Source organism: Platalea leucorodia (assembly GCF_965183815.1).
Source record: "Platalea leucorodia genome assembly, chromosome: 3".
NCBI lineage: Eukaryota > Metazoa > Chordata > Aves > Pelecaniformes > Threskiornithidae > Platalea > Platalea leucorodia.
This window is the reverse complement of record NC_138825.1, coordinates 100,450,785-100,475,548: the sequence shown is the minus strand read 5'-3', so window position 1 is coordinate 100,475,548 and position 24,764 is coordinate 100,450,785. Positions and strand designations below refer to the sequence as shown.

Sequence of the window (24,764 nt, the reverse complement as noted above, 5' to 3'; positions counted from 1 at the left end):
CCTTGCAACATGAAAAATAATGTTGATTAGCAGAGAAATGGTGAAACAAAGAACAGTTTGAAAGGTTTTAGAAAATAATTTTGTGTTTTATTTTTGTGCACAAATAGATGATTTGGCACAAGGCCACCAGAGTGCACGTTTCTGGGTCCAAACCTTATGCTAGTACTCTGCCCACAGATCAGTTCAAACCAAACTGACTGCATGTTACTCACACAGAATCAACTCTATGCATTCCATGACTTGGAACAAAGACAGTCATCAGTAAATACATCAGAACAGAAGCATAAGTAAATATAAAAAACTGTTTTCAATTCACATTCAGAACCTTCTTTCTTTTTTTTTTTGGCTTTTTTTTTTTTTTTTTTTTTTTTTTTTTTAATAGAACAATAAATGATTTGGTCTTCTCCATGATGTACTACTGTGTAAGCAGTTCCAGTAAACAAGTATTTCAGATCAGATTACATGTTAAAATTGCCTGACATTAATCTTCTACTTAACAAACAAATCTCAGCTAATGGCATAGCCCAGGGAAAATGCAAAAATGGAAGCTCATCTGAAGGGCCTCTCATACAAGCAGAATGATCAAAGTAGATGGGGAACAATCCTGTAAGTAAAGCAAGCATGATTTGGTTCACGGTGACTAATCAAGCTGGTTTGTAAAGCTCATGTTATATAGGTAGTCTTAACAGAGCATGTTTGTTCATCGTGGTCATAATAGGAAGACAAATGAGTGAACCCAGTGTTTACCAGTATGTAAGAGTGGCACATCTTCATTAACTGCTCTCAGAGCAAACAAGACCTTGAAGCCAGGGTTCATCCTATCTAACCTGAGTCACTTAATTGAGGCAGCTAAAATTAAAAAAACTAGTTACTCTACCCTCAGTAGGGAGAGACAAGTATCTCCAGTAGCCATATGGGCTTTGCATGTGCCAAAACATGCAGGTTTTTCACCTCGGTGAGATACATCTGATTCCATGGGATACTAGTAGCCATATATGAAACGTACTCATTTTTATCCCAGCTGATTATTCCTCCATGTAAGAAAGCCCATAGGGTGGCCAGGCTACAACACTGTTGCCTCTATTTTGGGATGTTACAGTAAACAATTATTTCTTTGAATTATTACATAACAAACATACTTTACATGAGAAATGATTATGGGATTGGCCGGAACCCAAGCGATCAGTTCTTGGCCCTCTAATTGTCCCATCTTCCCAGCTCAGCTAAGTTTAGTTCCACTGATACCAACAAAACAAAGCCCAAACTTTTTACATGTACGTAAGATCAACATATGTGCATATTTGTATACAGACTGTACATAGGGCAGCATTTCACTTTCAGTATGCTGTCAGCAGGTACTCCAGTTCTTTAGATAGTCATGTTTTACCTTCTTTTGTTTCTTGTTACAACATCCCATGTCTGTTCTTTCTGTTTACGGGTTTGGCTTGTTCTAATACTGACATTAATGTGTACTTTTAAATATACTTCTTAACTATTAACTTCTGTGTCCTCAGTTCTCTCACTACAATGGCAATTTTTTTCCCCTTTAGCCCTCTTTTATGCTTATAATTTGTTTGCTGCCTTCCCCAGAGAATCTTGTTTGCATGCACAATTTGGGAAACAGTAGAGGCATGACTGAAAATATATTTGTTTTGTACTATTACTTTAAATAATTCTTTTTTCAGCAGAAGTATAACTGTCTGGGTCTTCAGCATTTAGCAGAGTACTCCACAGTTCTAAGCAGAATACTACTTGGCTTTTGACACTTTGCTTTTCAAAACTCGCAAAATGCTTACCCTATGCTCTTCTTGTTGTTGCTTTAAAGTTTCATATTCAAGGGCTGGTGCAGGAAGCTGAGAGATGATCATTTCTGTTTCAGTTAACCATGGCCAAAGCTCTTCATAAGTCTCCCAGAACTGGTTAACCAGGGACTGAGCCCGTTCCAGCTGGAGGTTTCTCTCAGAGTTCATTTGACAGACTGCATCATATTTCTGTAAGAGGCTTTCCATTTTTTTCTGTAAAATAGTATTAACAAAAAATAGCAATGTGTATTTTTCTACATGTCTATTACCTTCATTTCTAAACAATCTTTGATAATTATAGCACCAAACCATAGTGAACCAAACTTGAGTTTTGATAATGTTTCTACAGTATCAGTGTTCAAGGTAGACAGAACCAATATTGCGGAAGATAGGAATTTAGCAGAGTCCTTTCAAAGTAATTAGAACATATTTAATGATATTGATATTTACAAATAACACTTTATTCATAGGCCTTCCAGTGAAGCTGCAAATTATTTGACTGCAGATCTTAGCCCCACTTCCTTACTGAAGACGCTTATCTTCAGTGACACTTGGCAGAAACTAAGTTTTCCCCAGTATTTCTGAATCAAAGCATCATGAACAATACACAAAAATCTGATTTTTTTTTTTTTTTTTTTTTTTAAATCCGGCAAGAGAATAGGGTATACTGATGTTCTTGTAGCTTACAAACTTGCAACAGAAACCACAGAACATTATTTTCCAGGTTAGCATACATTAATTAATGAGGATGTATTACCATTAATAAAACAATAGAACTACAAGGTTTAAACATTACAGATCTACTGTATTTGGGCACGTGATAATAAAAGAAAGTATCAACTAGCTATATATTTTTCCTGTGGAAGACTGCCCATGTTATCATTTTTATGAAATATATACGTGACAATGCACATAAATGCTAGCCTTGGAAAAACTAGACATATAAGCAAGCCATTGAACGTGAAGTAAAGAATCTTTTTTGGCAGAACAAGCTATTCTTTCATTTGTTATGTCTTGCATGTAAATTAAGTATAGAGATGCTATCCAAAGGACAAAACATAGCCTAACACACAGATATACAGTATTTTTGACAAGCACAAATATTTAAAAGAGACTCACATAAAACTGCTCCCCCTTATGACTACAGTTTCATAGACAGAACATCTCATCTATTTGAAATTCACTTAAAAGCAAATCAAATTTATTCAGAAATCCTGCAGCAGAGCACAATTAGTGACGTATTGTTTTTCAAGGAGAGTGGTCATTGGAAGGACCAAATTTACACAGCATACCCAGCCTCACCGTAATTTAGCAAAACAAAACAAAACAAAAAAAAACAAACAAAAAACAACCCCACAACTAACCCATTCTTAAATGCCAACATGAAAAATCTGTCTATATACAGCCCCAACATCAGGCTCTGTGTGTGTGTGTGTAATAAACAAAGGCATAAGACTGCCTTTCATGGGCTGTGTTAGACAGCAGGATGGAATAAACTTGGCAAGTAAGGTCTACACTGAAATCAGCAAAAATGAAAGTGAAGATCCACGCTGAGGTGCACAGCCATTGAATCCAGCAGAGAAATACACATGCCCAGAGCGTCACCGACCCAAGAGAACTGGGGAAGATAGCCAGATTCCACACACACCACCCCAGATGACTAATACCTATTCACTCAATGGTCCATTGGCTAAAATACTGTTTACCATGGATGAAGATGATAAATGGGGCTCCAAATTAGTGTCAGGCAATGAAGCAAGTACACAGTGTTTGCTCTTTGAACATCCTGAAGGAAGGAGAGTGATACACAAGAGCATTTCTTCTAGTATTACAATCCTCAGACCAGAAGTGGCTGTAATTAATGCTTTTTCATTAGTATTTCAAAAAAGACACTATAGGAATCCTTCTACTTATATACTGTCTGCACATCTACCGCTGTAACTGCAATTTAAGGAACTTTACCTTCATGGTCTGTTTCTCTTCTTCAGTGCATGTGTTCATAATCTTATCCCCAGATTTAACAAGTTCATCTATAGTATCTTTGTGCCTCAAAATCTCCATGGTAAAAGCCTTGAAACACAATAAAAATTGGTCAGGAAAAAAAAAATAAGAGTACATGGAGCAAAAACTATTTTTGAAGTGCATCATGATGGACTGAAAATTAAATCATGCCAGTACATTTTCTAGATGGAGAGTGTGCCGGCCAATAATTAACATGACAGTTAGAAATGCATTTCTTTTACCTTTTGAACTTGTAGCTGAGCTGTGGTCTGGTCTTGCTCAAGCCTAATATCACCCAGAGACATCAGCTTCTTTTCTGTTTCTGCAATCCAGGCAAATTCAGCATCAGCTGCTTGATCAAACTAAATGAGGGAGACATGAATTAGTTCAGCAGTTCTACAGACATGAAATTAGAATGACTGTTTCTAAAATTTTAAAGAACATTAAAAAGCATGCTTTTGAATTATTAGAAAGATAGCAGCTCACTTTCAATGAGGTATTTACATAAATGAAATGCAAAGCCCAGAATGGTTCAGAGGGATTGTAATACAAGCAGCTTAATTCATAACTGTGACAAAGCAACAGAAGCAAATACATTTTTCCAAATCCTACAGCTCTCTAACACACATAAGAAAACAAAAGCGGTTATAATTTCAGAATTTTAACTAGACTGTTTATTTTCATTTTATTCTACTTTCACGTGTCTTTTCCATCTCTGTATTTATTATTACTGCTAGTGTTGCAGTTATGCTAAGAAATAGTTGTTTGATGTTATCCTTTTAATCTTAAGAGCTGCTTTAGTATTAAATGATAAAGGCAAAACAATCGCAATTCAACTAAGTCAGCGGAATAACCTCACTGAATTCACAGAAGACAGGATTTCATCCAAAACTAGACCTTGGATTAAACGCAAAAATTCTATGGAGCATTTGGGTGCAGTCAATCCTTTTCCTAAAAGATTAACTTTTGACTACCATTAGTCAAGACTTAAATGTTTCAGAAGTTACCTCAAAGCACTAAAGCAATGAGAAGATTTAAAGGATCTGTTTCTTACTGTCCTGGTTTCAGCTGGGATAGAGTTAATTTTCTTCTTGGTAGCCGGTATGGGGCTGTGTTTTGGGTTTAGGATGAGAACAATGTCGATGATACACTGATGCTTTGGTTCTTGCTCAGTAGTGCTAAGCTGTCTCTAAATAGGTGCTAAGTGGCGCTCACACCGGTCAAGGACTTTTCAGCTTCCCCTGCTCTGTCGGGTGCACAAGAAGCTGGGAGGGGGCACAGCCAGGGGGAGTGCTGGCCCAGACTGGCCCAAGGGCTATTCCATACCATATGACGTCATGCTCAGTATATATATAAGCTGGGGGAAGAAGAAGGAAGGGGGGACATTGGGCACGATGACGTTTGTCTTCCCGAGTAACCATTACGCGTGATGGAGCCCTGCTTTCCTGGGGATGGCTGAACACCAGCCTGCCGATGGGAAGTAGTGAATGAATTCCTTGTTTTGTTTTGTTTGCGTGCACGGTTTTTGCTTTGCCTATTTAACTGTTCTAATTTATTTTACTTCGATTATTAAACTGTTCTTATCTCAACCCACGAGTTTTCTCCCTTTTACCCTTCTGATTCTCTCCCCCATCCCACTGGGGGGGAGTGAGCGAGCGGCTGCGTGGTGCTTAGTCGCTGGCTGGGGTTAAACCACGACACTTACTAATGCGCAAAGGAGAACATGAGATCCTGAAAAGAAGTACACGGGGATCTAATTCTTCTGAAAAGTAAGACCATATTAAAAAAAAAATAAAATTAAAAAAAAATATCATACATTCTCTCTTCAGCTCAAGTTTATAGGCATGTATCTTAGCACACACATGTTGCAGTACTCAATGGGGGCAGCTTTGAGCTTAAGCCACAGAGAAAGACTACATGGGATGATCAGATGCACAAAACAGTCATCGTAGAAACTACTAAGAACTAATTTATTTATTTTAAATGCTGATCCCTGCTGCAATTAGCTGAACATTAATAAGGCTCGGAGTTATTGTGAAAGTGTCAGGACGTTTTAGGTCAGAACCTGCTACTTGTGCTGTTGATACCCACACTTTCCTCAGAAGTTTCTGACCACTCTCAGTCCCTCTTCTCTTTTACATCGGCTGGTCTGTGCCTTTGTGGCTGCAGACCACGATAGCCCTGCTCCTGTAATGTAGCTGGAGTTCACTGTAGCCACTAAATCAGTCTTGTTTTAGTGGTTAATCGTGAGTCACACAAAAACAAAAGAAGCAGTTCTGAGATTTCATTTTTTATGAGTCAATCTTTTTCAGCCTTTATAACCCGTTTGTTACACGAAAGAGCACAAACATTCTTTTTCACTATGTATCTTTCTCATTTAAAGTAACAGATAGGTTTTGTCCTAAATATTGTGACTTCCTAATAGAAAGGTATGTTCTGAAACAATCAGTACTGTAAACATTAACACGAAGCACATGCACCAGTGGTAGTTAAATCCTGGCTTTAGAAACTGCAGTTCACAACCAAGCTCTTCAGAAGCCTGTCTATTTATGGTCCAAATGAAGGCAATGAAGAAGGTGATTTCAAATGTGTTAGATGTACAAATTAACTGCAGCTTGACTTCCTGATACCAAATATTCATGGGTATTTAAGTAATATTGAGCAAATATTTAATGGAAATAACAAAATCAAGGCATGGCACTGAAACTTCTAGGTTACATAGCACTGAGGAAGGACAGGACTCTGAACTCCATTTTCTGAGGGTATAGGATTTCCAATTTGTGATGTTCAAATATAACATTAAGGAATAAAAAGCACAAAATTGGTACTCTCTGCATCCAAAATTTGAAGTGTTTTCTTCCCATTATGCACGACAGTTATTTATGAGACCTGAACTTCACTTGAGTCACTACAAAACCATCTACTTCATCCCCACCCAGTTTAACCAAGCATAGTTCATTGTGGTACTTTTTATTCTAACCAGGAATGATTGACTTCTGAACATGATGACATTGTGATTTGCTCCGTGAATGTTTTCTAAAGCACTCTCTATGATTGCTTTAAAGTGAAGAATAAGTAAGGCAAAAGTAGAATATGACCTTCTGTTTCGACGTAGCACTCCTTCACTAGGGTAAGACACTGGCCCATGCCTTCAGTATTGAAAAATGAAGATTAAAACATGTAGCTAAATTTATCTCTAGGATAATTTGATCCACCTGGGAGCTTTTTGCCCAGGTTGTTAAAAACCAGGACACTGCATTAATCTATTAAGCTTCCAACTTCTGTTCACAACATGAAACAATATGCTTGCCCATTCATATGGCTTACTGCATTTCTCACCTGGGCCCAGTAATGTCCAGCACAAACCCCACACTACTCCCATTGAACCCTCATGTTCTTAGTGGCTTTGTCCTCCACCCGAAACTTTTTAATAGTACAGGCACTTGAACAAGTTGCCACAGGGTAAGCTTACAGAGCACTAGCTTCTCCAAAAATATTTTTTATTTTGCGTGGTCTTTCTCTGAGCTAAATGGAAGGATGCTTCCTTCACTGGAAGCATGTTAAGCCATTTGGTATTTATCACAGGATAGAGTAGATAGGAACATATTGTGGTGAGGTGAGTTGGGCTGAAGTGGAGATTAGGGGTATGCAGGACTAGGGTGCAGCTCTAGACCTTTCATGCCTAGACCTGAATCTGCTGAACTTGTGCTAGGAGATGTAACATACTCACGGAATTCAGGAAAGTTGAAGGAGAGCCAACACATACTCTCCTACCTCACCTTATCACTCACTAAAAAAATCACCCTTCATTTTTGAGGATTTGATTAATGAGACAAGACAATATTCATAGCAAACCCGCTATACTCCAACTGAAAAAGAGATACTGGCAGCATATGAAGGGGTTCGAGCCGCTTCAGAAGTGGTTGGTACTGAAGCACAGCTCCTCCTGGCACCCCGACTGCCAGTGCTGGGCTGGATGTTCAAAGGGAGGATCCTCTCTACACGTCATGCAACTGATGCTATATGGACTAAGTGGGTCACACTAATCACACAACAGGCTCGAATAGGAAACCCCAGTCACCCAGGAATCTTGGAAGTGATCATGGACTGGCCAGAAGACAAAGATTTTGGAATACCGCCAGAGGAGGAGGTGACGCATGCTGAAGAAGCCCCACTGTATAATAAACTGCCAGAAAATGAGAAGCAATATGCCCTGTTCACTGATGGGTCCTGTCGTCTTGTGGAAAAGCACTGGAGGTGGAAAGCTGCTGTATGGAGTCCTATATGACAAGTCACAGAAACTGCAGAAGAAGGGGAATCGAGTCAGTTTGCAGAGGTGAGAGCGATCCAGCTGGCTTTAGATGTTGCTGAATGAGAAAAATGGCCAATGCTCTATTTCTGTACTGACTCATGGATGGTGGCAAATGCCCTGTGGGGGTGGTTGCAGCAATGGAAGCAGAGCAACTGGCAGCACAGAGGCAAACCCATCTGGGTTGCCACATTGTGGCAAGATATTGCTGCCCAGGTAGAGAACTTGGTTGTAAAAGTATGTCATGTAGATGCTCAACGTACCCACGAGTCAGGCCACTGAAGAACGTCTAAACTACCAGCAGGTGCATCAGGCTGCCAAGATTGAAGTGGCTCAGGTGGATCTGGACTGGTAACGTAAGGGTGAATTATTTCTAGCTTGTTAGGCCCACAACACCTCAGCCCATCAAGGAAGACATTCAACACATAAATGGGTTCATGATCAAGGGGTGGACTTAACCATGGACACTATTGCACAGTTTATCCATGAATGCGAAACATGTGCTGCAATCAAGCAAGCCAAGCAGTTCAAGCCTCTCTGGTATGGAGGATGATGGCTGAAATATAAATATGGGGAGACCTGGCAGACTGATTATATCACACTCCCACAAACCCACCAAGGCAAGCGCCACGTGCTTACAATGGTGGAAGCAACCACCGGATGGCTGGAAACATATCCCGTGCCCCATGCCACTGCCCACAACACCATCCTGGGTCTTGAAAAGGAAGCCCTATGGCGACATGGCACCCCAGAAAGAACAGAGTCAGGCAACGGGACTCATTTCCAAAACAAGCTCATAGACACCTGGGCCAAAGAGCATGGCATTGAATGGGTATTTCACATCCCCTATCATGCACCAGCCTCCAGGAAAATCAAACGATACAATGGACTGTTGAAGTCCATTGTAAAGGACACTGAGAGCAATGGCTGCTGGGACATTCAAACATGGGGATACACATTTAGCAAAAGCCACCCGGTTAGTCAACACTAGGGGATCTGCCAATCAAGCTGACCCTGCCCAGTCAAAACTTTTACCTACTGTAGAAGGGGATAAAGTCCCTGCAGTGCACATAAAAAATATGCTGGGGAAGACAGTCTGGGTTATTCCTGCCTCGGGCAAAGGCAAACCCATCCGTGGTATTGCTTTTGCTCAAGAACCTGGGTGCACTTGGTGGGTGATGCGGAAGGATGGGCCCATGTGTACCTCAAGAGGATTTGATTTTGGGTGAGAATAGCTAATGAATTCAATTGTATGATGTTAACTGCTATATAATACTGTATGTCATTGCTACTATGGTTGCTATATGCCATATCAACAGTATTACAGTAAGAATCACCCAGATTAATCAAGAATGAACTCTGACAGAACCAGACAAGCACAACAGTGATGGAACCAGAACTGGCTTCAGCATGAAACAATCCAACACCACACACCATCTCTCCTGCCCTGAAGGACTGTTATGACAGATGGAGCCCAAAGTCATGGACTAAATGAACTCAACGGATATTCTAGGGATGGTCCATAGACTGAGGGAATGAGATTTCTGTGTGTATGTATCAAAAGACAGGAAAAGTGGTGGTGATTATTTGGAATGTATTGGAAAGTGTGGGACCTGGGCATGACGTAGATGTCATAGAATAAGGGGTGGATACTGTCCTGGTTTCAGCTGCGCTGGAGTTAATTTTCTTCCTAGTAGCTGGTATAGTGCTGTGTTTTGGATTTAGGATGAGAATAATGTTGATAACACACTGATGTTTGAGTTGTTGCTAAGCAGTCAAAGACATTTCAGCTTCTCATACTGGCCTACCAACAAGAAGGCTGAAGGTGCACAAGAAACTGGGGGGGGGGGAGGCCCACAGCAGGGACAGCTGACCCAGAGTGGCCAAAGAGCTGTGCCATACCATGTGACGTCACGCTCAGCATATAAACTGGGGGAAGCTGGGGAGGGCATGGCTGCTGCTCAGGGACAGGCTGGGCATCTGTCAGTTGGTAGTGTGTAATTGTTTTTCGTTTGCATCACTTGTCTTTTGGGGGTTTTATTTCTCTCTCTTTTTGTTATTTTCCTTTTCATTACTATTATTATTTTATTCCAATTATTAAACTGTTCTTATCTCAACCCACAAGTGGTCTCACTTTTACTTTTCTGATTCTCTCCCCCATCCCACCAGGGGCAGGGGGAGTGGTGGTGAGCGAGCGGCTGTGCGGTGCTTACTTGCTGGCTGGGGCTAAACCACAAGAAACATGAAGTTATTTTTAACCTCAGCTACAAGGAGATCTGAGTTACTGCCAGCCTCTTTCAGTCGGCTTTCAGCAAACTTTGAAAATATCATACATGCTTTCTCCTTGTCCTGTTACAACTGTTTATGGGAACTATTAGCAGAAACAGAAATCTCCACCAATATTTTTACACCTGAACTGTAGGCAGACACTGGAAAATTGTGTTTCCACGATGCATTTATAAGCAAGCTTAAATATGGGACTATTTAGTGATGAAACTAATGCCAGTTCTCAAAGTGTACCCATATATATACACCTCTGTGCATGTCTAGAAACCTCCACATATTAAATAACTCAATTTTTGAGCCCCCAGAAGAAAAGCATTGTGGATATGAATAAAAGCAATTGTTATTTAAATCCTCCACTACAGCTTGAACAAGATGATCCAGCTTTTAATTGTGGAAAGTACAGAGGAGCTAGACAATCAGCTGATGCTAAAAGGTGTGGCAACCCTAGTAATTTCAATGTTGCATCCAGTAAAATTGGCTGGGGATCTGGACCATATTTTACTTAACACAACATGATCTACAAAAGACACAGGCCATTCAGTTCTTACTTAAGCAAACTGCCACTTAAGGAGCCACAGGATAGTTACAGTGATTTTAGCTACAAGACTGATGTTTGCGTCAACAAAAAGGCAGACAACTACAACAGGGTGCAGATTAGCTGAGTTTTGGCATTCATATTTTAACAGTGGAGTCCTGTTTCGTTCAAACAGGCCTTTTGCTGCTCAAGCACAAAAGACTTTTGGCAACATTATTAAAGGACATCTTTTGTTCAGGTACACACAGCCAGAGACTGTTATTGCCCAAAGAACAGTTTTCAGTACCTGCTGGGATCTCAGGATGGCAGCATCAATCTCATCCACCTTCTGAGAGATCGCGTCACTCACTAATCTGTAACGTTCGTTGTCCTCCGTTATCATCTTGTCAAGCCCCTCTCTGGCCCTCCACGGCACCAGCTCCAGGAAGGCACTGCCAACTTCATTCAGAGTGTCCAGTAAGCCTTTGTTGTTCTTTGCTTCTTTTTTCAACTCCTGAAAAAGGCCATTTAAAGTAAACATGCCAGCATACAAGCTGAACACACACAGCTTGCACGTTTTTTATTCTTTCAACTGTGGCATGAGTCGAGAACTGAAATGTTTTCCATGTAAACCAAAGGAATAAATTAGCACGCTTATTTTCAGCTCAGTTGTATTAGCTTTTTGATACTGTAAGCTGTTTGACAGAAAAGTGGGTGATTCGTGAAGAGAATTTTCTACAGAATGTATCTTAAATATATTTCTCCAGTCAGTATGACAGTCTGAAATTCTAATTTTGTAAGAGTTGTTAATACTTAATGAAGCAACCAAAGAAAATAAAACTAACAGATACTCTTTGCAACCTGCAACTCCATACGGAACTAAATCATCAGCAAGTGAAATCAGGCATGCAATAAAGCAAAATATTATGAATTCAAGTGATTTCTTAGATGATCAACGACTGGATTAAATTCTAATCAAATCATCACACAATGCTTCAGGAATGAGTTTTTACCTGTACAGAAACCCTCACTGCTGTTTCATTTCTTTTTATATATATAAGAAATTTAATGGAAAGATTTTTTTTTTTTTTAGCTCCCCCCCTCAATATTGTCTGCACCATCCAGTTTATACTACAATTTTTCTTTTGAAATAAATATTGTTAAACAACATTAGCAATGTATATTTTAAATGCTGACTCCTTTGGTACTTTACAGGATTTTATTCATGTCACAACTAAAGAACCAAAATAACTTTGACAACTTAAGAGTTTTCCCAGAATTAGGTAGCTGCTTGAATAAAAAGGAAATGTTTGCTTCTCTTGTGCTAAAAATAAACCTCAGCCCAATTTCATAAGTGATTATAACAGATGGCTCTGGAAAGTGAGTTTGATTCTTAACTACTGTTACATTTAGTCAAATGATCTGATGCCAAAATTAGTTATTCACAGAACAACTTCATGCCAAACATAAGTTAACAAAAAATCTAGCTGAATCATACAGCAATAAATAATTCACAGGTTCTAAAACCTACTTTTTGTCTTTCTTGTACTTGGCTTAATTCTTCACCCTTTGGTATTTGAGTTTCATATGAGAGTAACTCCACCTCCACTTCATCAAGCCATTTGCAGAGTTCCTCATGAGTTGAGTGCAGTTGACCTGCAAGCTGCAGAGCCTGCTCTAAGGTCTTGGATACATCAGAACTCAATTTTGTAATGTCTTTATATCTCGCTTTAATGCCTTCCAGTTTATCTTGAATTATTACAACTTCATCACCTAAAATATCAGAAGCATGTTATTTCCTGTGATCACAAATATTTAAAAGCAAAAAAAAAAAAAAACCCCAAACCAAAAAACCCAAACACAAATCCCAAACCCCACCTATTACAGAAATCGCAGTATTTAATTTATAAAATAACCCAAACAAGATGACAAGGTCAATCCTCTACTGATGTAAATTATCCTACCATCGCTAAATTCCACAGAGCTACGAAGTTTACCTCAACTCAGGACCTGTCCTTCTGTCTTTTTTCTGCTTTACTAAACTATTAGAAAGTAAGGACTTAGATCCAATATTTAACACAAATGTTCTTTAAAAAAATCCACCCTTAAATTCACAATACTTCTTATAAAGGCCAAAAAAAAAAAAATTATAAAAGTGTTATTGAAAATGTGAAGGGGGGGAATCAATAAAATACTAACTAGATTTTCAATTACAGTAATATTTGACATCACTGTACACCCTCATTGCTATCCATTTGAAACACAACTAAAAAGGCTAAAACAAAAACAACCTACTGAAATTTATTAGTGTATATTCAGATTTCATTATGGACTATGCATGATGCCTAAGTTTGGAACAGAAAAGGATACCCCCCTGCCCCCAACCATATGTGCGTCTTAAAGAGTTCAAGAACTTTAGAAGCACTGGAAAATCCGGACAGATGTTGATCTACAGAACAGACACATTGTGTACAACTGGAATGCAACTTTTCCCACAGCATTAGCTCCAATGGACAAAGCTTTCCTCTTGCAGTAAAAGGTAGTCTAATATCTCGCTCATCTGTGGATGCCTGCAGGGAATTGACTGCGTCCACTGCCAAACAGCCCTCCATTATGAGTAATGTCCATAACTTGCTATTAGGAATGGAATGCAGGTTCACTAAAATAATTTTCCACTAAAAATAATACAGAATTCAAGGGCCTAATTCTCTACAGGCAAAAAAAGGACTTTTGCTCACTTACATTAACAGTAAAATCAGCCCAAAAACATAACCTACCTGGACCTCAAACCCTTATTAAAATAAACAACTATCACTGCTTTCATCAGCAAACATGGGACTAATATTTACAAGTTCTACTTTAATTTTCTCATAAGCACTTACAAGTACAAGAAAAAAAGCCTGATGAATCAGTTTTATATAAGCTCTCACCTGTTGTTTGCTTGAGAAGCTCTAAGCCATTTTGTATAGCCAAATCAACATTTTGTTTTCTAAGAAGAATCTCTTCCTGAAGATCCTAATAGAAAAGGCCATTTGTGTTAGCACAGACATAACACATTATATTATTTTTATTTGGAATAAGCATATTGCCATTTTAAACAAAATACATTAACAAAAAATAAATGAATTATGAAAATATAAATCAAATCAAAAAATGAATTAAATAATAAATGAACAGAAATCAAAATACCAGTAGTTCAGAGTGCTGTTTCTCAAGTAATTCTGTGTTGCAATCTTGGACTGACAATTTGCTCAGTTTATCATGGATTTCATTCAGCCAGTTCATCAATTCAACTTCGTCCTCCCCAAAAATCTGAGCATTGCTGTAAGCTTGCTGGAGAAGTTCAGACCTGCTGCTGCTCTTCTCTTGAATCTCAATGTATCGGGCCTGAGAAGAATCTAGCTTTTCCTGCACCATATCTTTATCTTCCCTGGAGCTCATAGTCTTTAGAGACTGACCAGTGCTAATGGCCTGATGTAAACTCTTATTGTGAGCTAGGACATCATCTTCCAGGGCCTATATTTTTTTTAAATAATGAAGAATAATGGAGAAAAAAAAAAAATCAGAAAAAACAAAAGAAATGTAAGTGGAACTCAATAAAAACTGAACGAAAAAGGACATACTGCCAACATAAATATATAAAACTCAAATTACAGAAAAAAAAAATCAGTATGGTAAAACATAGGTACACTGCAACAGCTTTGCCAGTTGTGTTGTACTTTACAAAAGCGTCTCAAAAGAATGACACAAGCAAGTGTGTGGTGTGTATCTTACTTTATGCTGAGAAATTTGCTGCTGCAGTTTGGAGGCCTGTGTTCCAATGGGTTCTGCATTTGCAAGCCTCTTCTCTGTGGCGGTCAGCCACTCCACCAGCGGCTCCAGAGCTTCATGGAACTGCTGCGCTACCACCGAGATGCCTTCCAACTGACGGTTCCTATCAATACACCAGCAGAAAGGTTATTTTTTGTGATGAAGTAAGTGTGAAATAGTTAAAAAAAAGCCTCTTGAATCCTTTGCAAAAGAAAGAAATAATTCTGTCTTATTGTAGGAACCAGGCACCAGATGAAATAGAAATATATCCATGACACTCAATGAAAACCAAGGTAAAGCAAAAATAAAATAAAATTAAAAAAAACACCTCCGAAGCTGTTAGAAACTTTTAGCTAATATGCAAGTTTTGCAAATAAAAAGAATATCACTTGATTCATATACTTCTTGCTAAAAATAATTTAGCACTCAATTCAGCAAAACATTTTATACCCTATTAGGATAGTTCTCAACTTTCTAGCCGTCTTTAAGTATAAAGTTACATTCCCTTGACTATTATACATGTATTAAAGTTAGGCAAAGGCTTTACTGAACCAGAACATATTGTCATGCTTCCTCAGCATTGTAAAATATCTTTAAACATTTGTTCAATCATGTGAACAGAACCATTTGGCTCTACTTTTGCATCCCTTGTTCTGGATAAAAGCTCTCAATGAAGTTAGCGAGACAATGTTAATAAAGCACAGAGACTTGACCTTCAAAATTAAAAAAGCAGTATCTAAAACATTTCTGTTTCAGATTATTACATTTCAGAGAAGGCTCTTGATTACAGGAAGAGTCTTCCCTACAACCACTGCTGAACAAACTTCATTCAAGATGACTTCTAAGAGAGATTTGCCCTACGAGAAAAACATCACAATATTGTCTTTCAAATGGGGATCTCATTCCAGGTAAAAGCTATGTTTATACGTGCTTCCCAAGGCTTATAAACAAGGTAGACTCGACACACTTAGCCACAGAACACTCAGTGAAGTACTCTACATAGTTTTCCAAATCATACTGAAACCTCCTCTTCATTTCTAGAGACCAGCCAAAGAAAAATGAAGACAAGCTTGCAGCTAATAAACGGCTTGGAAAAAGCTGCAATTTGATTTTTAATTAAATATCACCAGACTGTGAGAATAATATTAAATTAAACATGACATTAACATTTACCCCAGCTAATGAGTCAGATTCCTTCAATAAAAATAAAAAAAGAAAGAAGGAAATAATGGTCTATTAGTGGTTGACTCTACTAATTAAATAATCATATTATTAGTATAAGGTAACAAAAGAGGTTCAGAGTAAAGGAACTAAAGAGAGGCTACCAGAAGGAGTAGGAGACAACAGAGGTAAGTTCAATGCTACCCTAAGCGCCCAAATCCCAACATATCCATTTACTCTTCACTGTAAAGCTTCACTGTTCACTTACGTTCCTTTTCTTCAACTTTCCAAGTTCTTTCTTGTTCTCAATTACATGCCTTTTTCAGGCCACCTCTTACGCACACTCTTCTTTGCTCTACTCTGAACAAGGCTGTCCTTTTTCAAATTCCCATCCAGAAAACATGTTCAGCAACCCTTTCAACACAGATTTCTTCAAAGACACTTTACAGTTCATAACTTTCCAGATATTTTATATGTTGACAACAACCCACAAATCTAAGTGTGTCTATACACAGATACTATGTGTATGGTTTGGGTTTTTTGGTTGTTTGTTTTGTTTTGTTTTGTTTTTTAAATTGGAACTTGAATTGGACTGCAATGTCTTTTTTGCTGCTAGAATATATCTACATACTTTGACGGTCCTTTTTCTTCTTGAGAATTAAGGGAGCTCAACACCTTGCACAAGAACATCAGCAACTGACAGTATGAGGATCTCTAGGTTGTGGAAACTAATTATACGGATGACATCAAACAGGAAAGGGGAAGAAGAGTTGCGTGCCTCCTTTTTGTAGCCGCACGTCAGGATTTTGAAGTTCCAAGGGAACATCATCATTATTTGTTAAGTGTAAAATTTGCACTTGATTCTATGCAAAACAGGTTTTTGCATCAAGAAACTTGCATTCTAATGAACTAACGGAGATAAAATATTCAGAAGATACATATGCAGTTAATCCTAGCAGACTGTAGCATCTTAGGCTAAACTTTTTTTAAAAGCTTTTGGTCTGTTCAAGTCACTTCTCTCCACTTTTCTTTCAGAGGACCTATTACATCAGCATCAAGACACAATAATGTAATGTAGTAACAAGAATGATAGTACTTACAAGATTTCACACTACAGAGTTCCACATGCTGCTTCTAATCATCTATCACATGCTATGTCTACATTTTTCAAATCAATGAAAGAATTTCAAATACCTTGTTTCAGCTTTACTGAGCAATGCATCCCATCGACTATCCAGGAAACTCAACTGTTTCAAGATTTTCACTCTATCAGCAGGTTCTGCTGACTCTGCAATTTTCTCCCCTTCACGCTTGATTACCTCAACGGTAGGCTTGCGGTCATCCAGCAACCTCTGGAGAAGCTACAGAGAGAGCAATCAGGCACCAGGTTATTAAGAAACATTGTAATAACACAAGTGTAAAACCAGAAGGAGCTAGACTTCTTGAAAACCTGTTAAAGCAAAAAAAAGAAAAAGCAATGCCTACATTGTCATGAAAGTGTGAATAATGCTAATCAAAAAGAGACACAGCAACCTGCCTCCCGCCCCCCACATGCTCATTTTAGTTTCTCAATTGTTTTGCTATGAACAGCAGTTGCACCAAGCCCAAACAACCTCCTTCGTTTCTACAGGGTAAAGATGTGTGGCAGCCTGAAGAGCGAACTTATAGAGGAAAAAGTTCTATTTAATACCATTGAGGGAAACAATGTATTTAGAGTATCTGATACATTCTATAGGAACATTTTTGAGAAAGCTGCATGCCCTTCTAGATTTGGCAACACAAAGATAATTCTGATACATATATAGAGATAAGAAAATAGTTATAAAAACTACTGTATAATCGACTCATCACTTGTTTGAGATACAATCGAGTTCACTAATCTAGTCCAGTAAATTAACTTCTCTGTGAAGAACAAAACACACCTCTGTCTAAAATCCTCCCTTCCTCCATTCTCTAGTTGCCTTTGGTCACATTAACATTTTGCCTCTGCAGATATCCCAACATGACAACCTGTATTGACCATAACTTTATATTAAATCTCAGGGTGGCAGCGGGCCACACAGTCCAACTGTATGGACTGTATGTTTCATGAGCTACATTATGGTTCTTTTTTTCTATAACCATTATGAAAATTTGCAAAAGTTGACAGCATTGATAGGCGGTTCCCCAACAGCATTCCAACTAATTACCAACAATGACCAGATCACAATCAGGATCAAAAGCCAAGTATTTAACTTCCTAATCTGCAATATTACCTTGGAATTATTACAATAAAAATTTACTAGTTTTTATTTCCTACTTTCCAAATGGCCAAACACTGGATTTTATGCTTTCTCTTTTTCCAATGGACCTTTAACAATCCTTTCCAGACAGAGTTAATAATTCTAACCAGAGCTCAGGTTGCACAGTGTCACTCTTTGTCTTATGTCCCAGAAGATGAGCACTTCCCCCAACCCTGGACAAATTCTTGAGTATCGAACAGATGGCTGCTTTATAACACCTCAGCACACTTTAATGTAATATAATACACTTGAACAGATTTTATGCTTTGCCAAAGACTGGGAATTTATTCTCATTGATCCAGTGGAAGGAGAGATATTCTGAACGCATTTCACTTACTTTCTGTTCTTGTATTTGGGCCTTCACAACTTTGAATTCAGCAGATGGTGGTTTCTGATTAGCCACAAGGTCTTCTGTATCAATGAGCCAGCTCAGCAGAGATTCAAGGGCATCCTGAAATCTCCCACAGTGAAGGAGGGCTTCCTGCAATTGCGCAGCACGCTGGGCAACCTGGAAAAAAGTAGAACATTGGACTGTACTCAACTTTTCTTTTTATTTCTGTGAAATAAGCAGCCAAAATCCGTAGAACATCTGGCAATATCACTAACAAATACTCTCATTTTCATGGCTATTCATAACAGCACTATGGCACAATTTAGCATTAACCTCTTGGGGCTACAGACACCCAATGAAAAGAAGAGGTTGACTCACAGTAAATCAGAATGCTCTAGTAGTTCCTTACAAGAGATACTCCTGTTTTATGTAGCTACAATATTATGAAGTATACTGACAGGATGTTTCTGTTTCAGACAGTCTTTATTTTCCTTATAGAAAGACTGAGCCAGGAACCCAAAGTACCAACTCTTAATAAGGGGCATTATTAATATATTATTTATTAATTAATTAATTATTAATAAGGCATTATATGCCTTCTTCTCAAAGGGAAGAAGGCACAGGAAAGGAGAAGGCAAACAGGTGAACCATAATTAATTAATAATTAATTAATTAATAATAAGGCATTATATGCCTTCTTCTCAAAGGGAGAAGGCGGCAAATAGGTGAACCACAGGTATCTGTGGTTCTGCTGCATCACTCCTTCAGGGAGACAGAGCAGAGGAAAATGAGTGCCGTTTCTACTTCCCACCCTTTCCATTTTCCAAGAGCAACTACTGCTGGAAGAGAACTCTTCAAAAGCATAGCAAATCATTTACAGCCAGTTTTCCAAAGCAGTAGTACCTTCCAATGTCTCAAGCAACACAATCCTTAAGGTGCTATAAAGGAAACGTTCCACTAGTCACACAAAGCTGGGCTGTATCACTGCTCTGTGCACTGCGCAAGTCCAACGGTGTACATGAACAAATACAAGAGAGTGAAAAAATGTGCAAACAAAGACTGAAGAAGAATTACTTGAGAGTGGCTGGCTGCAAATGACATAGCTACCTTTCCCATGAATGTGTCACAACTCCATCCTCTTTGATGGGGTTATCAAATCTCCCTGCTCTGCTTAAGCAGGAAGGAACACATAGTCCTAGAGGAGTCTTTCCTGAATAAAAATCCAGGACAGACCTACAGAAAGTGTGACAAAACCTTATAAATGATAGTAATACCTCTGTCTACTAGTGATATAAATCTTATCCTCAGAATTATCAACAAAGTGATTGTGTAAAGGAATATAATTTACATTCTTAGTGAATATTTAATTTCCTGTATTTTGAAAGACGTCAGCAAGCAAATAATCAAAAAGCAGAACACAACAAAAGCAGAATAGTATACAAAATAATAACCTTCTTATTAAGAGTCTTCCATCGGGTGTTGACATCTTCAAGGTCATGTTCAAGGTTTTCTGTGTTGGTACTTTTAGCAGCACTTTGAATAAGGCCTTGACCCAACCAATTTACCTCCTGTTGTTTTACTTGCAAGGGTTCAATTTCTTCTTTCTGGAATACCTGCAGTTGAAATCCAAGACACACATGAAACATTGCATCTTCTGACATAAAATGCATCTGGTGTTTACATCACAGTATGCAACAAAAAAATTGCTGAAAATTGGTGTCTAGAAGAAAGGAAACCGTGCCTCATCAGCACCTTCCTAAACAAAATTAATAAATCTAAACAGAATAGACTCAATCTAAACAGAGTAAATGCAATACACCATAGAGGGAAAATGATGTACATTTCCATGAGCAGTTTTAGTCAGGAAGGAAAGGGAGAGAAAGAGAAGAGAGGAAAGCTTGGGGGGGGGGGGGGGGGGAGGGAAAAAAAAAAAAAGAAAGAACTTCTAATAGAGGGAAAAAATCAAGACCAGAGAAACTCATCTATCTGTTTAATCATCTATCTACAAAATCTACAAAAAAATGGCACAGAAGGATTGTTAAGTTGTCATCAAAAAAATAAAAACATGCACACTAAGAGAGACTATTGGGCATTTTTTCCCAAATTAGGACAAAAGCAAAAGTTTTAAGTTAAAGCAGTGGCAAAGGAAGAGATATTTTAAGGTAGTTTTTTGGAGAATGTAATGGTAACAAGTGAGGAGGAGGCACTACAGATGCTGCTGAAACAGTATCCCAGCGGATGCCCAGGAGAATGTGTTTTCATTCAGAGGGATATTCTTGCAAACTGCCAGGGCTTTGACCGTACCCAAACAGCAGTTTGAGCAGTTTTCTGTTTGCTTTATTTTACTCCTTCAGGTACTTAAAGCTTTTTCAGAGCCAGATTATTACCATTAGCAACAGCAATGTAAATCTCCATTTGTATTCAGCTGCATTAGGCTGCACCGACACCAGTGTCAATGAGATCAGAAAATGGCCTGAAGCCCCTGAATTAATTACACAGGCCAGTGAAAAATAACCAATGAATAAACAATGCTAAAGAATGCTCAACTTTTGACCCTAAATCCTTCTATTTCTATAGCAGCATTCAGTAACAGTTTTGGTGTACACTTGGTGCATTCAAAGCAACCTTTCTCAGCACCCTGAAAAGCAGGGATCACTTTGAACATACCAATAACTCTCTTCTCTTGCACCAAACAGAGTGTGGCAAGGGATTGCTTTTAAAGCAGCAGACCTCAGGTGGCTGAGCATGCTTCCACCAGCTTGACAAGTCAATCTAGAAGCTAGAGCAACTACGCTAAACACGAGGGGTAAAGTAAATCAAGCACCCCCAAGAATTTTGTTCCTACGGGCAAAAAAAAAAAAAAAAAAAAAAAAAAAAAAAAAAAAAAAGAGAGAATTGTAAGACTGTTGGTTGCATGGAAACTGAGAGAGTGCAACCAGCTGGCTGCTCCCAGAAAAAGGAAAACGCTTGTGTTTTTCTTGACTGTAGGGTAGGGAGGAGGCAGAATAATATTTCCACGCAGAATCAATAACAAATTCTTCTTTTATGTGCTATAAAGCCTCATCTTTTGAGAGCAGCGTCCTACCACAGAGAGGACTGATCTCCATAATCTGCCCTTTAAAAACGCATGCATTCTTTGCAGAGAGAAGCTTAAAATAAATTACAATTATTGCTGAGGCCAAAGTTTACCAGAACAACTTAGCAACAAAGCTTGAAGTATCTCAGATTTCAACCAGAGTGGGAAGAAAAAAATTACAGACCCGACAAACACCCTTTCCTTATTACAAAGCTTCACTTCTTACTCTCTTACCTCATCCACCACTCACAAAGCGCTGCAAGGTCCTGCGCTTGTAAAATACTACTGTAACGTCAGATCTGCTTTCTGGCACGCAAACGCGAAAGGCGGCTCGCAGAAGAGGCGGTGAGCCTTTAATCTGCCTGCTTTGGAAACCGCAACGATCTGATACTGTTGCTTGTACCTTGATGAGCAAGGCTGCTCGGGCTGAAGGCATGGGCTGGAGCTGCCCTTGAATGGCATCGCCTGGAACCACACGGTGCAAACACCGAGCGCCAACCCGGGCGCACGGGGGAGACGCTCCGCATCAGGAGTAACAGGCACCAGCTGGGCAATAAATAACCCTGCCCCGCACAGCTGGAAGTAATCATCCCTCTCAGAATTTGCCCCTAATTCATTGTCTGAACCGACCGTCTCACCTATTTTGGACATCCCATGTGTGCAATGCAAATGACACCAATTACTGCATCTGCAGAATTAATAAAAAACCAACATTTTTGCGATGACAACAAAACGTAAAGAAGGCTTTAAACAAATATCTTTAAGGCTGCGTTACAACTATTTCACAAATCTATGGATTTCTTTTTTTTTTTTTAAATTACCTTGTTAGACAATAGGCCATTGCAGACTGTATCCAAGGTTTCTTGGATGCCAGTAGTCCACATATTGCCTTTACTTCTCCCTGGGATAGCTTTTGGACAGTTTACAGTACTCTCTAATTCAAGCTGTTGAACAGAAAATGCCATTTCATTTGAGCCTGAACGTGCTATACTGGATTCCTCTGTATCAGATAAAATCTCGTATTTTGCTAAATCCAAGTCACTACTATTTACAGCAACGTTTGCATAATAAACATCTACATGATCATCCACATGATCCTTCTCTACTGTTATGACTCGTGTTTTAGTTTTTTCATGAGCTTCATATGCATTTTCCACTTCATTTTTGTCGAGGGAAATACTTCTTCCATCACTCTCAAGAGGATCCTCACGTGACAGAGTTTTCTCTTTGAAACCTCCTAAGTGAGAGTATTTCCCTTCCATCTCTTCCTGATCGCTCTCACATGCCTGTGCATTGCTTTCTTTTACTTTTCCAGAGGGTAAAATGTCATGCAAAGCCAATCTGCAGCTTTCTTTGACAGGGACGCTACTGCTTGCGAGCAGTGGGGTTTGCTGCTCTCTGCACGTGGCTGGGAAATATGGTCCGAACTGACCTACCGCATGGATATCTTCTGCAGAAGATAAACTTCGTATTTGAGCTTGCTCCCCTGCTAACAGTGTATCTTGTTTTTCTTCCCTTTCTGTTGGAGGGCTACATAAACCAGAATCATCCTCTTCTGAGGTAAGAGAATTCGTACCCCATTTGCATTTGCCCAATCTAGCTGTATCTGACATATCAGCAGTTTCATTAAAGGAGCATTCACTTTTATTCGTGTAATCTGTAAAGTTGGGCGGAACAAACATTCTCCACGACCGCCTATGCTCCTTCTTTTCTGTGTGAGACTTTGCTTTGGGTAATCCAGCTGTCCGAATTATATCACTGTTTAGTTTGAGAGCGTCAAAGATCATTTTTTCATCTAACTTGTTAGCTTCACGGCTTCGGAGCTCAAAAACACTGGAAGAAGTAAGGGCACCATTGGAGCACAAAGTGCTGATGTCCAGTGTTCTGTGACTGTAGGGTAAGGTCCGGTCCGTGAAATGCCTCGAGGAGAGGCTGCCCTTGGAGCCCGAATCGATCTGTTCATTCAGCCGCACGGTGTCATAGATGGACCTCTGGGGAACGTAGCAATCCTCAATATTTAGATCTTCATCTTCTTCCCCTTTGCCAACACATGGAGGATTTTGACGTAGACAGTCTGGCCTGCTAAGCGGCTTCCCCATCCTGAAAGTATTTGCACAAGTACACCACTATATCTCCGTTTTCATGGATACAGTGGAAACATTTAAAAAAACCACTAGCACTCTGAAGAATTATAGTAAACTTGCCCTTAGCATAAGATGCATAGATACAAAATAACTTATGAGGTGGCTGAGGTCATTCATAATCAGTGCATCAGTTTAAATGCAACTTTACCTGGATATGAGGTTTTTCCCCCCCCTCTAAACTATAAAGTGCTTCAGTAAGAAAGTAACAGAAATCTTCCCCAATGTCACAGAAAAACAAAGTATAGCAAAACCCAGCAGCGGCTCAAATATTTCAAACACTCCATGGAAGGCTTCATTTATTTTTCCAGATCAGAATCTGCATCTGAAATCTCCCGATTAAGCCTTCCAAATGAACAGGCGTTACAGAAGGCAGCACATTATCTTCTGTAGGTGAGGGCTTAACTGTAATCCATTTAACTGGTTTGCAGAGTCCCATCTCCTTTATAAATAAAACATGGTGCGGCAGCTTAAAAAGACAGAATCCACAGTGGCGGTGTACGGTCCAGACCAAGGCACGGAGAAAATCTTGGGGGGGGGGGGGGAATAAGTTAAATCCAGAACAGTAAGAATAATAAACCAGCCCTTTACTTTTTTGGCAGTAGCTATAAATAACCTTGATCCGAAAGGCAGCTTATCCTCCTCTTGTACCAGGCTTGTCCGTGGTGCCTCCACAAGCCCCGCAGGAAAACATCACTTTCTAGCAGCCAAGCCAACGCGTCCTTCGAGCAGGCGGTCGGAAAACAAATGTTTTAGACCGATTCTCCCGACACCATCCCGGAGAGCTCTTGAAGGCGACGGCAGAGCAGAGCAAGCTCTGCGGCGCGTCCCCCCGAAGGCACGGCAGGTTTGCGTGCGGCAGGTCCCGGCTAGGAGCAGCGGCTGCGGGGCTGCCCGCGCTCCTTCCTCCTCATTTCTGAAGCGCAGCTGCGAAGAAGGCAGCCACGGAGGGGAAACCCACCCTCAGCGAGCGCCGGCGCCTACCGCCCGGCGAAGCCGTCCAGCTCCCCGGCTCGCCCCGCTCTCCTGCGGGCCGGCGGCGCCCTCCCAG

General features: G+C 39.5%; 1 protein-coding gene across 7 annotated transcripts in view; it reads right to left on the bottom strand.

The window, feature by feature from the left end:
• Positions 1 to 24,764, bottom strand: part of DST (dystonin) — a 302,794-nt gene that overhangs the window by 52,029 nt on the left and 226,001 nt on the right. For all 7 annotated transcript variants that reach the window (XM_082306929.1, XM_082306927.1, XM_082306930.1 and 4 more), the window contains 11 exons: positions 19,948 to 20,109; positions 18,503 to 18,673; positions 17,078 to 17,244; positions 14,687 to 14,846; positions 14,102 to 14,428; positions 13,843 to 13,927; positions 12,444 to 12,685; positions 11,220 to 11,426; positions 4,046 to 4,165; positions 3,765 to 3,872; positions 1,797 to 2,015 (listed from right to left, as the gene is read on the bottom strand). In XM_082306929.1, the coding sequence (XP_082163055.1) occupies positions 1,797 to 2,015; positions 3,765 to 3,872; positions 4,046 to 4,165; positions 11,220 to 11,426; positions 12,444 to 12,685; positions 13,843 to 13,927; positions 14,102 to 14,428; positions 14,687 to 14,846; positions 17,078 to 17,244; positions 18,503 to 18,673; positions 19,948 to 20,109 (1,968 nt within the window). The remainder of the gene's footprint in view (positions 1 to 1,796; positions 2,016 to 3,764; positions 3,873 to 4,045; positions 4,166 to 11,219; positions 11,427 to 12,443; positions 12,686 to 13,842; positions 13,928 to 14,101; positions 14,429 to 14,686; positions 14,847 to 17,077; positions 17,245 to 18,502; positions 18,674 to 19,947; positions 20,110 to 24,764) is intronic.